The sequence below is a fragment of the Diospyros lotus genome, chromosome 12, assembly GCF_014633365.1.
Source record: "Diospyros lotus cultivar Yz01 chromosome 12, ASM1463336v1, whole genome shotgun sequence".
Lineage (NCBI taxonomy): Eukaryota > Viridiplantae > Streptophyta > Magnoliopsida > Ericales > Ebenaceae > Diospyros > Diospyros lotus.
In genome coordinates, this window is record NC_068349.1 from 2,593,850 (window position 1) to 2,608,966 (window position 15,117).

At 36.0% G+C, this 15,117-nt stretch overlaps 3 protein-coding genes across 5 annotated transcripts; 1 reads left to right on the forward strand and 2 right to left on the reverse strand.

Annotated features, from left to right (window-relative positions):
• Positions 1-258: 258 nt before the first annotated feature.
• LOC127787435 (CRIB domain-containing protein RIC1-like) lies at positions 259-2,916 on the reverse strand. The gene is made up of 4 exons (XM_052315482.1): positions 2,604-2,916; positions 2,409-2,509; positions 2,202-2,307; positions 259-1,145 (listed from the first exon to the last, which is right to left on the reverse strand). The coding sequence occupies exons 1-4, from the start codon at positions 2,659-2,661 to the stop codon at positions 814-816; spliced, it is 597 nt and encodes a 198-aa protein (XP_052171442.1). The 5' UTR covers positions 2,662-2,916; the 3' UTR covers positions 259-813.
• Positions 2,917-3,044: 128 nt separating this feature from the next.
• On the reverse strand, positions 3,045-9,178 carry LOC127787434 (glycolipid transfer protein 1). Of its 3 annotated transcripts, none has more exons than XM_052315479.1 (7): positions 9,036-9,178; positions 7,428-7,554; positions 4,975-5,030; positions 4,424-4,554; positions 4,161-4,296; positions 3,382-3,513; positions 3,045-3,290 (listed from the first exon to the last, which is right to left on the reverse strand). In XM_052315479.1, the coding sequence occupies exons 2-7, from the start codon at positions 7,543-7,545 to the stop codon at positions 3,255-3,257; spliced, it is 609 nt and encodes a 202-aa protein (XP_052171439.1). In that variant the 5' UTR covers positions 7,546-7,554; positions 9,036-9,178; the 3' UTR covers positions 3,045-3,254. The 3 variants fall into 3 exon arrangements, with proteins under 3 accessions (XP_052171439.1, XP_052171441.1, XP_052171440.1); XM_052315481.1 differs by lacking the exon at positions 9,036-9,178 and adding an exon at positions 8,918-8,937; XM_052315480.1 differs by lacking the exon at positions 9,036-9,178 and adding an exon at positions 8,892-8,910.
• Positions 9,179-9,289: 111 nt separating this feature from the next.
• LOC127787713 (60S ribosomal protein L14-2-like) lies at positions 9,290-11,974 on the forward strand. The gene is made up of 5 exons (XM_052315785.1): positions 9,290-9,429; positions 9,534-9,635; positions 10,668-10,797; positions 10,884-10,996; positions 11,695-11,974. The coding sequence occupies exons 1-5, from the start codon at positions 9,427-9,429 to the stop codon at positions 11,749-11,751; spliced, it is 405 nt and encodes a 134-aa protein (XP_052171745.1). The 5' UTR covers positions 9,290-9,426; the 3' UTR covers positions 11,752-11,974.
• The last annotated feature ends 3,143 nt before the right edge of the window (positions 11,975-15,117 follow it).

Here is a 15,117-nt window from a genome sequence, read left to right on the forward strand (position 1 = left end):
GAGTTCTTGAAATTTCGTCAATAAAATAGAAATTTTAAAAGTTTTTAAAATTAGGAGAGATATTCAATTGTATTATAACTATATAATAATTCATATAAATATTTGAAAACTTGAATCTTATCCAATTCTAAAAGGAATTGATTTGTGAGAAAATAAATGTCACATTGACATAAGATTTTATTAAACTTTCACAGAATAAGTTCAGTCCTCTACTAAAAAATTAAAGAGAATGACAATGAGTTAAATGGTTAATATTGGATTCGATTATATTTATTTTGTAAAAGTAAAAAAAAAAAGTTAATAAAATATTCTCGCTGAATCTAAATAGAAAGAATCAAGGGGAACTAAGGAGCGCGTTTCACTCAGTAATTTTAGAATTATTTACTAAAATTAATAAGTTGTATATAAACATATAAAATTTATAATTCTATTTTGTCACATATTGTTAATTCTAATATAAATTATTTCTCATGAAGTCAAATACTGTCTGTCTTCACGTGACGAGAGCGAGCAAACGCGTGGAATGCGGGTTTCTCGCACGTGCAACTATGATAAATGCACACAAATTGCATCGTGATATATGTTAGTGGCGGGCCCAATTTGCCAAGATTTTTACAATTTAAGATATAATGGGTCGAGGCTCAATTACATGACAAAATTTCCGGAGCTCTATCGGTAATTTATGCATTTCCTCGGAAGATTAGGATAGGAGGCTTATCAATTTCAATTTAACCCATGGAAGTTGGATTAAGGGAACCGCTGATGGATCTAGGTTCGGGTTCAGCGTCGGTTCCAGGATCCGGACTTGGAGATTTATGTGCAGGTCGAAGCGTTGGCTCCTGGCTTGGATGGTCTTTTCGGACCCTCGCCGGACAACTCTTTGGGCTTCTTCCGTTGAGATTTCTTAGGGACGTTTGAGGGGTCTTGAGACGAGCAGTCTGCCGACTTGAGGGTCGGATTCTTGGGTTTCCGATTAGGGTTTTTTCTGTGTTGCTTTGGTTTGTCGGATGGCTCTCGGGTTGAACATTCTGCTGTAGAAGAATCATCGGCGTGGGAATGGTGTCTAGCTGATGATTCAGGCACCTCCGAATACTCCTTTGCCGGACGACTATGTGATCTTGGACACTTTCGAGTTGAATTTGAATCTACAAAACACGAACTAAAAGATATGCACGGGTTGTCGCTTGGATATCAATGCTTTTTTGATTATTTTTATTGTTAAAGTTAATGGGGATGAATAATGATATGCTACCAGATTTAGTCAGTCAAATTGGTGTACAAACCGAACAAATGTCTAATGTGCTCTTTAATTTTGGCCACCAAAATGGTAGAGCAAATTGGGCATTTTGTTTACCGACTCAATAATTTGATCATGTGTATCGATATTTAATGGGGATATAGGGTCAGCAATCACATTGGCCATTAAGAACACTCAAGAAAATTTATGCTATATGATGTGGTATATTAATTATCTAAGTTTCACTAAATATGGTTAAATTTATATATTTTTAATATAATTATTTAAATTTTTTATTATTTTAATTACATTCTTATACTTATATTTTTAATTTAATTTGACTCTTATATGTCAATTTTTTATTTGTGTAGCAATTCAAATTTTTTGTCATTTCAATTATATTTATGTACGTGTATTTTCGAATCAATTTAATTCTTATATTTTGATGTGTAAAAAAAAATTAAATTGACTAATCTTATTTTATAATTTTTTTACACATCAAACTATATAGATTAAATTAATTAAAAAATACAGATATAGTGATTTATTGAAATAACAAAAAAATTGAGTTGTCATGAAAAGAATGTTAAAATATAGATGTTAAATTAATTCAAAAATGCATATTTAGGGTTCTAATTGAAACAATAAAAATTTATTGAAATAACAAAAAAATTGAGTTGTCACGAAAAGAATGTTAAAATATAGATGTTAAATTAATTCAAAAATGCATATCTAGGGTTCTAATTGAAACAATAAAAAATTTAGATGACCACATAAAAATAAATAAAAATGTAATAGTTCAAGAGAAAAAAAAATAGGTTTGGCCACTAAATACTATATTCGAACATGAGAGGTCAAAGATATTAGGAAGGGTGATACTATCCTGACTTGGTGATGGGATGCATGTGTGTGTTTCAGTGCCTTTTCAAGCGCAGTGGAGAAGATTAAGCTAGCGATGACAAACCTTGGGAGACGCCTTTGGTTTCTGGATTCTCACAGCGATTCCCATTGGCGGACGACGACGATGCGGGTTGAGCTCCTTGTTCATGTGGGGGTTTGAACCCGGTCATCTGCATAGGCAATTGTTATTAGTAATAAATTGAACCACTTTGACAGAGATATTCTATCATAAGAATCTCAGTTGAAAGGGAAAAAGAAGAAATATACATACCCAGCTGGGTGAATCAACGGAGGGGCGGTCACATCCTACGTGGGAGACATGCTTCACGTCGGTAGGATGGCCAATCTGCATCTCTGGTTCTTTCTGCTCATCTGTAATTCAAAGCATTAATATTAATAATATTCTCATTCAACAATGATAAAACAAATCATTAAAATCAAATGATGGGTAGTAAGGATTACAAACCGAAGATTTGGGAAATGTAGCGTAGGCCTTTGAAGAGGCCCTTAACCTTGGTGCTCATTCTTGCCCTGCAATGCTAGATAGTAATTACTCTCCCAACACAAAAACTTAATCTTTGTTGCTGGCCTTCAAAACCGGGATTGATCACAAAGGAAAAGAAGGAAAGATTAGGGACAAAACCAGTTTAACGTTTGGCTATTTTGTTGGGTGAAGATCGGTGGTGTTAATGGTGAGGGGTGAGGAAAGAGGAAAGAGGAAGGAAGAATGGGGTCTCCTTGATTTTTGTTAACTACTCGTATCAAATGGAACCAGACGCTGATCGAAATTTTAGGCCATGATCAGTGGGAAATAATCATGGATAATGTCCATTGATTAATGAGTACATAAGAAAGAGATGTTTCTTCCTATGCAACCAATCTAAGAATAGTGAATAATAACTAATAATAACAGAGGCAAAGTTAAATAATAATAATTGAATGTGAAAGTGGGCATCCTTACAAGTTTCCCATCCAAAAGCAGTACAAATTTAGATTCATGCCACATTGTCATGTTTCAAACTCGATAAATAACATATTTGATAATTTAAATATTATCAGCCGTGACTGATCGCTAATTTTGGTTTTGGTTCAACAACTCTGTGAATCCGGTAACACATCATGAAGCCTTCAGGTCGTCCATTCCAACACTTGCCTGCGGAGTAAAATCATCTGTTCAGCAACTGAGCCTTAAAATAGAATCCTCAAATGCTAAAGAAAAAGAAATCCACGTATAAAAATCTTACTAAGAACTTGTGGTTCTCTTGAAGAAGCGGGAAGAAAGTTGTGCAAAATTTTTCAATATCAACATTAACATCACCAGCACCCCCTATGACATCCATGAATTTCTTCCTATCAGGAGCAAGCTTCATGGCAACCTGTAATTCCAATTTAGGAGAATCAGGTGCCAATAAACCACCAAAAAAAAAAAGAAGGTGGATAATATGATTCTAGATTATACAAATAATAACAGTAATCAGGTGTTAAGAACCAGCAAAAGAAACAAGAAAAGGAGGAGGAAAATATTATTCGAGATTATACAATAATTACAGTAAATCGATTACGAGAAGAGCCACGTCTCTCTCTCCACCCTTTTTGTTGGTATTTCTTTAATAGCCTTCTTTCTCCATGCTGATCTACGGATTTCATCTTCTTCTTTTTTTTTCCATAAAATGTAAGAATTTGATTGTTGAATTTGTTAAGGATTTAATTTCTAATGTTATGAGCTTTTCTGCTTTGTCCGGGAGTATTTGAACAAGTTTCCAATCTCTGTTTATATTGATGTACATTTTGTCATTAAGAATATCCAACAGAAACCATATGCAGTTAACCACATGCAAGTAAATCTTATGAGACCACTCTCCTAGTATGATGCCAGCCTGGAAGTTGCTCTCCTAATATTATGTATTTGGTTTGCAGTAGATCAGTGGTTTTATGCTAGGTTTCATCAGGGCCAAAGGGGCCAGGGTTACAGGCATAGTATTTTCGACATCTTAAGACTATATATTGAACTGCAGGTGTTTACCGTAAAACTAGAACTGGCTAGCCAGCCATGCCATTTCTTCAGTGTCTTGCCATAGGAATCAGAGCAACATTGTGACATGGTCCAGTCTGGATGCTCCAGTAAGTTGCGAAACAATTCTACCAGGAAATCCATGGCCCTAAATAAGTTATCCACAGCATATTTTAGAATATGCATCATTCTAGTTACCAACATACACAAACATGCGAAATACGCAAAGAACTATTAATTCCTACTGAACAAAAAACAGAGTAAAATATTTTCACCTTGTTAACCAAAGAAGACCATTGGTGCAGCTCGATGAGCCTTTTGCTGTCTTGGCTTCAACCTCTACTTGAACCATGCTGTAAAGGTGATTAAATTCTGATGGGTTGGACAGATACTTGTTTTCCAATCGCTACAAATAAATATATATAAATATGTCACTTAGGCAATCTACTGAAAGTTAAGGTAAAGATGGGATTCTACTAACATATGTGCATATATAAAACAATACTACTTTAGTTGGGACCACTTCCCATTCCTATGCATCTTTTATTGGTTTAATTCAAATAAGAAAAATACCAAAAAGAATCTACTTGTAGTGAAGGTTGAAAGATCTGAGGAGAAAGATCCTCCTGAGATCTTTCTTTTCCAAGAAAAATAAGAAAAAAAAAAAAGGAAAAATCTGAGGAAGCTGACGGATTAAAAGAAATGAAGGAAATAAAGTACAATCAGACTAAAAAATGGATAAGTACCCACATTATAGAGAGAGTTTATAGTCTTGAACAGTAAAAAAAACCACTACACTAGGAGAATCCATGGAGTAATGTCTTACCGTGATGTTACCACCAACATCAGATTTTACAAGTGCCATGGCAGCTCCAAACTTGTCTGGCATTATATACACAAAACAAAATTATACACTATGCTTGACAGAAAATCATAATGCACAAACCAGTGAAAAGAGGAGCAAAAGGAGAAATAAGCACTAATAGACATCTTCAGTAATGGAGGCATCAAAGCGTAGCATGAGCAGAAGGAAGCCCAAATGCAAATGGGAAAAAAATGCAAAATGAATCTAAACAACAACATACAATGTTAACCTAGGACTATGTGGAATTACCCTTAGATGATATAGGCCTCTCTCAACACTCACAAACCCTCTCGATGTTAATAGGAATTGAAACAGAGAACTTAAGCAACCAAAATAGAATGAAAATAAGAACAAGAAACAGAAAGCAAACCACACAAACGCCAAAATTTATCCTGGTTCATGCCAATTTAATTGGCACTACATCTAGCCTTAAGAACCCCCGAGAGCAGCCTTCTTTGATTCAGAAAGAATGAACACAGCAGTACATCAGTTGCACCCCTCGATTACAAGCCTTCTCTCAAGATTACAAAAGCTATTCTAAAACACAGCCTTTCCTCTCTCAAAGCTTTCTCAAGAACCAACTGATTTATGCGCCTAATGCCTAGCCCTCCTTCTCTATTTATAGAATATTTAGGGAGGCAATTCCTAGGCTATTAAACAACTGGATATTACCGGTTTTACCCCTCCACTAATAACTAATATTACAAGTAGAGACCTGCCTATTTAAACCCTCTAATTTCGATGCATTCTTATTGCCTATATTCTGTATTTCTCGAAACAACCTTCTAACATACTAGGCATTTATCTAACCTATGTGGGGTTCGCGACATGAATTCTAGCTCACCAATCATTTTTATCTATGGCCTTATTTTTTGTAAGGCCCTTACATAATATCATACCTAAGTACCTTCCTGTCATGTGCCTATTAAATAAAAGGCGGGAATTAGAGATAGTCGTAGTACATGGTAGTTAGTGGTTGTATGGGGGTTTTGGGCGGGAGCTATTCATTTTCGAATGGCCCACTTGTCTGCCCATTGGACGAAAGAGATCAGTATAAATTTACACTGATCTCACTCTCAAGGCATGAATGAATTGAATCTTAAAGTCTTATCTCAATTCTCCCCCTCTCTTTCTCTCTCTCCTTCTCTTTCTCTCTTCTTATCTCTCTCATGATCAGATCTCTCATTAGAATTCTCCTGAATTCCTGAGATAGATCAGTCAAACCCGTAGGATATGACAATTTGGTATCAGAGCAATCCCGGCCAGGCAAAGCTGCAAGAAGAATTGGTGATGACAGATGACACACAGATGAAGAACATGGAGGCGCAACTACACCAATTTGGTTCCACGGTATCGGATCTACAAGCAAGAGTTGATCAGCTAGAATTGGGATCCAACCGCAATCATGAAGCGATCATCTCCATTGATTGCAAATTGGACAGGGTGGTCAATCAAATCCGAGAAGAAGTGGGAGCGCAGATCCAGAGCAGTTATGGTTATGTTCACGAGACAACAACCGGTAAGTCTCTCCCCAAATTTTCCTCCTAGGGAGAGAGCAAATTCGATTCTTCCTGGCCATGGGATGAGTCATACGAGACCGGGAAGCTCTGAGGTCGGGGAAGAACTAGGAGAAACAGGGGAAAATGTGGTTGAACGAAGACAAGGAATGAATGGAGGTCTTGGCCATCCATGGATACTCATGCCAAAATTGGATATCCCTATGTTCAATGGGAGTACACCTCGGTGGTGGATTAGACGGTGTGAGAGGGCCTTTGAATGGTTTGGGATATCGGAGCATCAGAAAGTAAGTATGGCAGCGACCTACCTTAATATATGTTGGTAATGAGTCATCATCTGATGGTAGCTAGGGGTATAAAATGACCCAAATTACCTGATCCCGATTCATTAGAAGCTCGTTCAAGATTGGCTCGCTATGTAAACAACGCAAATTTGAACAAATTCTCAAGTGTGCTACTATTCTAAAATTGAACAGACTTTTAAGCTTGTCAAATTATCAGCCCAAACTTAAACAACCAGTCAACCAACCACTGAATCCAGTTGATTTAACTTGTTTACAGCCCAAATGTTGACACAAGTTCTGCAGATAATTTGGTAAGGCAGCAAATCATACTGTTTTCTATTTTCTGTTTTAGTTTTTTATACATGGTAACAACTCATGCTGCGTTCACAGTAAAAGCAACCCAGAGAAGTATATCTTACCCATTTGAATTGCCAAAACCAAATACAATACAATGGGGACTTACATTTGCAAAATAATTCATAAGTGCCATATATGTGCAACTGCATCTACCAAAAGAGAAAGAGCTTTATACTAAGAAGCATGTGAAACCCAAAATTCAAGATACAAATATCTAATTTGGGCACTTCTACAGAAAGAATTCAATGTATCTTACCTATGATAGGTAATATTTGTTTGCAGACATCCAAGAAAGGCTTAGCAAGCATTTCTCCATTTTCAGACTTGACATGTTTCATTCCTTCTAAGGCAGGAGTGAACGCTGTTGCTTCCATTGTATGTTACTGCATTAACATTTGATATTAGAACAAATTTAACACTAGTGAGTGTAAAAATGCTAAGTGAGAACCACTGGCTTACATGTCATTAAATTGATGTGTTATTATATTTCGCATTTACAGAAATTAAGTACCCTTCAGCAATGGAATTATAACAAGAGTAAAACGTGAAAAGAAATATCAAGTAGTGTTACCTAATGAGGGATCCATACAAAATCTGGAAACCAAGTGTCTGTTTGACATTGTTGTGAAATTTATGTTGTCATGAGAATCACTTTTAGGAAGAAGCAGTTTGAGTTTGGCCAAATCATTCGAGAAACACTTTTAGTGGTGTTATATGTGTTTAATGTTTGCCTTGTGGCCAATTTGTTAGTCAATGTAAAACCAAAAAAGTAGGTATGGTTATCAAATGACATACGTGATACAGCTGACAACCATTCTGAAGAATCAGCAAATTCAAGTTAATAGCCAGTACAAAGCAAAATGTTTGTGGATGCATCAAATGATCATGATAGAACAAAAATTCCAACCAAAACATACTACAACACTCGGTAGTGAAAGAAGACTGAAATAACACTTGCACGTGCAGCAAACTATTTCTACAATTATGCAATCAGGGCATACAACCTCATATCAATAAGCATAAGAAAATGTACAAAGTAACATGGCCTACAAACGTGGACTGTAAAAGGTATTCTAATTCATAATTTTACAGTAAATAAGTGGAACAGCTGAAGCTTGATGCATTTTGATTGATCAGGGCTCACCATGGAAACTCTCTCTCAATCATCTATCAGGATACTGAGAAAAAAAATTGTAATAAAATATCTTTCATTAAATGGTTCTCAACATTCGGATCAACAAAGCAATAAACCTTCACTCAACAGACCAAGTCCAGCAGAAATAACAAATCAAGTTGAGCAGACTTTCAATCTTTTGCACAAATCAAAAGACCACGTGACAAAACAATCCCAAAAAATCTTGGACTGTATCTGGATCAGTCCACAATAATCAGATCTGTACTGGATTTTCCAATTCGTTCTTTTCCTTCCATTTTTGTAGATAATCGTGAGATCAATCAACATATTTTAATCAATTACCTCCTTTACTTAATTTCCTCGGCGACTGAAGTCCAGTGCAACGACCAAACTTGCTAGATGCAGCACGGATTTAATTAGATAAAAAATTAACTAAAATGCAGAAGAAAACAATCTTAACGCCGTGTTCGGATCATGCCTTAGCATACAGAAACTTCCACCGTTCAAATTCAAGCAAAGCAAATACTACCGAAACAACAAATCGATCTAAGGAACAGATGAGAGAATATCTGAAGCTACAATTACGTTCGTAGATCAGCACAGACAATTACTTCAAATTAGCACGCTACAAGTCGAAATTCACAGAAACTGACTTCAAGTAGAAATGCAATATAGATCTAAAGCACAAACACACATATATTGCATATGCAAAGGAAAAGCGAAGGATACTTTGATTCTCTTTTACTCGCTGTGGTTTTGCCTTGCAACTACGCAACTCGGAACAGACAATCCGGAGAGCGAATTTGTTCTTCGGCGAAGTGGTAACCGACTTCTGAAAATTGGAGTTGGACTCGAGTAGAGGGGAAAGGACGTGGACCGAATAAACGACGTCGTTTGATAATAGACGAAATGGGCCGCCATGGATCTTCAAGTTCAGCCCATTTCTTTGGGCCCAACTAGACTGACAAATGCAGAGTGAGGGCCTAGTTGGTAAGCCATCGCTCTGTACACTCGAGAAAGAAAAACCCTTCAATGTCTTTATAATACGCAGCCTGCTTCGTCAAACCCTAGTTTCGCCTTCTCCTTCCTCCAGCTTCAGTGCACGCACAGATCGCCAAAAATGGTGATTCCCTCTCTCTCTCTGTCTACAAATATATATGTATAGGAATTTATAGAATGATATGTGTATATTAGTATCATTTTGAGTTTCCTCTTGGTTGCTTGTAGCCGTTCAAGAGATACGTGGAGATCGGCAGGGTTGCTTTGGTTAACTATGGGAAGGAGTATGGAAAGCTCGTTGTTATCGTCGACGTCATCGACCAAAACAGGGTATGCATCTACCTGACTTTTTGTCCACCTTTAGCTGGCGTTCGAATTTTCAGTGGCTTTTGGGAGTTGGATCTGTGAAAACTGTAGAATAATTCCGAACTCATCGTTGTTTCGGCCCCGTTTTCTATTCTGATCGATATTATTATAAGATGCGCAGCTTTTGGCTGCTGCGAATTTGGATAAACCTGAGAAGAGGTTCAATATAACTAAGGTGCATGCTTGGTCATGTGCTTCATTTGATTTTGCACTCACTGTTTCCTTTGATCTTTATGCTGCACAATATTATTGATGATGGTTGTAACACTGAGAATTGCACCAATAGTATAGATATCGATGATAGTACAAAGTAATCGTGGTCTTATGATTATTTACCACATAATTTAGACAAGTACTAGAAGCTGCCATTAAGAATGGTAAAGGAGTAATGTTTCTTGTTGAAGCCCTACAGAACCATTTTGCGATTTTACATATCTTTTGCAGATTCAACTGTCGGATTAAGTGCCCCTGATCTAGTCTTAACCCCCTATATAATAACTGGGGGAAAAAATGTCCTGTGCTGTTGATGTGCTTGTTTCTTGGGCTTCATTTACTAATAGAATGGTGGCAATTTGCACGGCTTGTGTGCGGGTGCTTATGTGGCTAGCATCAAACGATGGAATTATAAGAATAATGCAGGTAACAACTATGGTTTAGGTATTATCATTAGTTCTGGAATGGTTTGACGAACTTTCTTCCACCTTCGCATGGTGAAGTATTTTTTAGTAGGCTCTTTATGTTCTTCATAGGTTTACAATTATATTCTACTTATTTAACTTTTATTGTGATCGAAAGCAAATGGAGTTTTGTGTAATATTTGATGTGGCTTGCTGGGGCACACTGAATTTTCCTCCTTGTTTTTGTGTACGTATTAACTGCTTAATGAGAATATATCAACTTTTAAAGAGTGGGTTTATTGCCAGATAAAAAAAAATCTGTACTTCCACCTAGACACTGAATTTTGACATATTATGTAACCTCTTTGTCCTTGATAAGGCCCTTGTTGATGCCCCTGATATGGTGCGGACCCAAATGAATTTCAAGAGACTTTCACTCACTGACATCAAGATTGACATCAAAAGAGTTCCAAAGAAGAAGACCCTAGTTGAAGCCATGGAAGCTGCTGGTAAGTATGAAGTGGTCCCCCACCCCGGCCCTGCTGTCCTCATCTTGGTTCCAGAACTAAAATTCTTTTAAACTTGTTTATGGCAGACGTCAAGAACAAATGGGACAACAGCTCTTGGGGCAGGAAGCTTATTGTGCGGAAGAGAAGGGCTTCTCTCAATGATTTTGATAGGTTCAAGATTATGCTGGCAAAAATCAAGGTTTGTATTCCTTCCATATTTATATTACCATAATTTCTCAATATTTCTTCTGTTTTGAAGAACCGAGAATGCTTTGAATTTCGGGGGCTACATTTGCTTTGGGGTTTGGTACATTAATTCAACAAGCAACTCTTTGAAGGCTTCGCCCCACACCTGGACTAATATTGTATATACTGCAGTGGTTAGAAATTTTTAGGAATATGTACTAGAGTTGGATACATGCATAGACATTGGTTAGAAAGTGTATTCAAACTTGTTGAACACCATGGTTCTTCTTAGGGGCGTGCGTAGTTTGGTCCAAGCAGTCAATTTGGTTTGGTTAAAAAAACCTAAAAATCAAACTGCAAACTGTTTGTATATTATATATTGTATGGAAATTTTATTTTAGATTCTCATAAAAATTTTGGAAAATTTGTTTTCTTTTTATTGATTAGTATAATTTTTATATTGTACAAATCGTTGTTTGAACCAAATTAAACCATTATTTTATGGTTTGGTTTGGTTTGGTTTGGAGTATAACCAAATTGTAATGTATGGTTTAGTTTCTATATCCTTCCAAAATAGACCAAACTAAACTTTGCTCGCCCCGCATTTTTCTAATTCTCATACGGTAGACAAAATGACAGATTAGGGTAGTATTTCTGGTTTCTACAAGAAGTTTTGACATGTTTTATAAATTATAAATGTGACTTCTGCAGAGAGCTGGAGTTGTCAGGCAGGAACTCGCTAAGCTTAAGAAGCAGAGCACCGTGTAGCTTCTTCTTGTAGAGAAGCTTAAAACCCAGGAGATTTTAATGTAGGATTCTGCAAGTTGTGGCGGTGGTGGTACCTGTTTGTTGGGTTCTAATTTTTGTGGACGATCACAGTAAAGAAGAGCCGATCAGATTTTTTCTTCTTCGTTTCTTTTTGTTGTTCTAAAGGATTGTCATCAAACTCCCTTTCATCTAAAACTATCGTTGTTGTTGGAGACTTTGCTAATACCTGATTCTTGGATTTGCATTTTTTATGTTGATGTTTAATATTTGGGTTAAAAAGGGCGTTTTAAGTGCCGAAATATTATTTGAACATATTTACATTGACGGGACACAAATTATGTCGTAATTAATTATTTAAATAACATCTTAGTCTTTGGAAAACTGGGATGCAGTTTTGTTCTTTGCGGCTGCTGCAAAGTTCAACCAGTTGGCTTGAAGTTCATGTTTATGGTTATGCTTTTAATTGCTTAATTTAACTAGTTTAACCAGTTGGGAAATATAATTTTTAATATATATTAAAAAATTATAATTATATATTTTTATATAATTTTTTCTATTTTTTATTTTTTTATAAAAATATTATTTTTTTATTTTTGTTTCATATTATATTGTATCTATTTTAGTACAACTTGGGGAGTGTGATTTTGTTCATTCCTTTAACAGGGTTAAAATAGTTTTGTGAAAAGTAACAACCTTTCTTTTCTTTGCTTTCCTCTTCTCCCAGCTTCCCTCTCTTCTCTCTCTTCATTTTCCTCTTCTTCTCTAGTCAACCTCATGCTGTCGTTGCCTAACGGCCTCTCCTCTCTATGCTTCCCTCTTCTTCTCCTAGCCTCCCGCTTGTTTCTCTTTTCTCTCCCCTTTTTTCTCTTTTTCATGTTGTCGCAGCCTAACGGCCTTTCCTATCTCTGCTTCCCTCTTCTTCTCTAGTCAGTCTCATATTGTCGTCATCTCTTTTTGCGCGTCAACAACTGAGCTTTCCTCTTGTGCTGATCGCGAGGCAAGGTGGCGGTGAGAGAGTCAATGGCAAAAGCAAGGGGAATGGGAGAAAGAGAAGAGAGAGAAAAATGGGATAGGTAGAGACTCTTGAAATGATCTTTTTATACTCCAAACTAACGGGGGTAAAGTTACTCCGTTAAAGAGGTGAATAAAATCGCACTCCAACTTGGGTGCCATTCATGCATCTAGGCGGTTCAAAACCCAACTCAAACTATTTGTTTGGTTGGGTTTTTATTTTAATTTAGGCTGGGTTAGTTCTTTTAAAATTCTTGATTTGGGTTGAGTTAAAATTAATACAAATTTTAACTTAATTCAACTCATACATTTATTATAATTAATATTTTATAATATATTAATTATTTAATAAAATTGGCTGTTTATTTTTTGTAATATATTAAGACTTTTTTTTCTCATTTAATCATGCATAATATAGTTGTTTAGTAAAATTAAATTATAGATAATTAATTATATTCTAAGTAATAATTAAAGAAGATTTTACAAAAAAGTTTAAATAATGATTTGACTTAATTGGATTGTAAATCTTTATTTTGGTTAATTTGAATTAAGATTCATTAAAAAAAATTAAATTGAACCTTAATCCAAACCAAGCTGGACCATATACGCCCCAACCCCATTCATGCATCCTCCCTTTCAATAATGGCTCCAAAAAGTAATTAAAGTGATTAAATGGTTCTCTGATAACATTTATTAGTAAATAAGACAAAGTAAATTAAATTTTGTCACGTCCACTAATTTAATGAAATTTAATTTAATTTAACAAATTATCTACTACTGTATTTGGGTTCAATTTAAGACGATCTCAACATTAATAATAATAAAAAATTAAATTAATTATTTTTTTTATCGCTTACACATTTTATCATAAGTTTATAAGTCATTCGTTATAAAAAAATATTTATAAGTTATCTAAAATAAAACGGTATTTATAAATTATTCGGTATAATACGACAAATTTATTAAATAAAACGTCATCAATAAATTATCCGACATAACGAGACAAATATAATAAATAAAATGACTCGTAGATTTTCAAACATAATACGACATAAGATAGATACGCGGAATGTAAGAACATTCTACGTTCTCGTATTTAATTGCTCGTTTTGTTTTCTTGTTCAAACTGAGTTAACTATTAAGATTATAAATTTTATCAGATCTCTGTTTCATTTGAGCAAATAAAATTTCCCAAATCTTAGTTACATGAAGCTTCTTCATCATATCTGCAAAACTAAAGATTCGTGGAAGAACAAACTGATAGTTCAAACTTTACCCAATTCTTGTTTTAGGATATCTTAACGAATCAAACCTTAATTTATGCGAAATTTTGCAGGAAATTAACACTGAGAGAGAGAAAGAGAAAGAAGACACTAAAGCAAGCTTCCATGGTTCCATTGCTTTAACATTCAGGCAGAAGAAAGGACAGGATAAGAGAGAAGAAAGAGAAACAAGAGAAAAGAAAGCACACATCGCACCATGCAAGTTTAAAAGAGACAACTTAGATATAGATATAGATATAGATATATATCATCATCATCACAGTTTCAGCACCAGGTCCACTTCTTCTTCCTCGGACGCAGTACCCACTTCTTTTTCATCAGCAGCAGCAGCAGCAATTGTCGGCGGCCTTCCCACTTCCTTCCCCAGCTCCTTCCCCCAGAGACGGCAGCTTGTGCTGCCGAGAGGTGGCGGCTGCAGCGGCGCGGGGGGGACCACTCCAAGGGTGAGCTGCAGCGGGTCCTGGAAGAAGTTTCTAGCCACAACCACCGGCGACGCCGGCTTCTTCCGCGGCGGCGGAGTTTCGTCTGTTTCTTCCGGCGCCGCCGGTTCTGTACGGGCTCGGCTGCCAGTGCAGCTCTTACTCTTGACATGATCGAGGTAAGCCTCCTTGACAGGAAACATATGACCACACTTGAGGCACAGGAATCGCCTGTCAACTGGGGTTACGTTGATCACGTCATACCGTCCTTCAACATCTGAGCCAGCATCCGCTATCTCGCCGCCATGAGGTGAATTGTCTCCTCCTTCCATTATAGGGAGAGAAATATATTATTCTAAATTTACTTGGAGAAATGATTTCCTCACTTCGACATATACACAGATATATATACTGCAACGAAAGTCGTTCTTAATGCAAATTGCATCCAAAATCATTATTCATCATGCAATTGGAGTAATTTAGGAAATCGATAGTAGTTGTGAAGTTAATAAATGCTTCTCATTGTTCTAGTTTTCTTCCTTTCGCTTCCTTTTATAAATATGGAAAATTACATTTAATTTCTCTTAATTTAGTTTATTTATACACAAATTCTTATAATTTAAAGATATCTCTAGAGGTCCCTATAAATTTTT

Excerpts from the sequence above, each read along its gene's own strand:
- LOC127787434 (XM_052315479.1), bottom strand. The coding sequence starts at position 7,545 with ATGGAAGCAACAGCGTTCACTCCTGCCTTAGAAGGAATGAAACATGTC. Across the intron at positions 5,031-7,427 it reads ACAAATATTACCTATCATAG|ACAAGTTTGGAGCTGCCATG; the intron begins GTAAGATACATT and ends ATATAATGCCAG. Across the intron at positions 4,555-4,974 it reads ATGTTGGTGGTAACATCACG|CGATTGGAAAACAAGTATCT; the intron begins GTAAGACATTAC and ends ATTTATTTGTAG.
- LOC127787713 (XM_052315785.1), top strand. Across the intron at positions 9,636-10,667 it reads ACGTCATCGACCAAAACAGG|GCCCTTGTTGATGCCCCTGA; the intron begins GTATGCATCTAC and ends GTCCTTGATAAG. Across the intron at positions 10,798-10,883 it reads TGAAGCCATGGAAGCTGCTG|ACGTCAAGAACAAATGGGAC; the intron begins GTAAGTATGAAG and ends TGTTTATGGCAG.
- LOC127787435 (XM_052315482.1), bottom strand. The coding sequence starts at position 2,661 with ATGAGCACCAAGGTTAAGGGCCTCTTCAAAGGCCTACGCTACATTTCC. Across the intron at positions 2,510-2,603 it reads CTACATTTCCCAAATCTTCG|ATGAGCAGAAAGAACCAGAG; the intron begins GTTTGTAATCCT and ends TTTGAATTACAG. Across the intron at positions 1,146-2,201 it reads AACCAAAGGCGTCTCCCAAG|ATTCAAATTCAACTCGAAAG; the intron begins GTTTGTCATCGC and ends CGTGTTTTGTAG.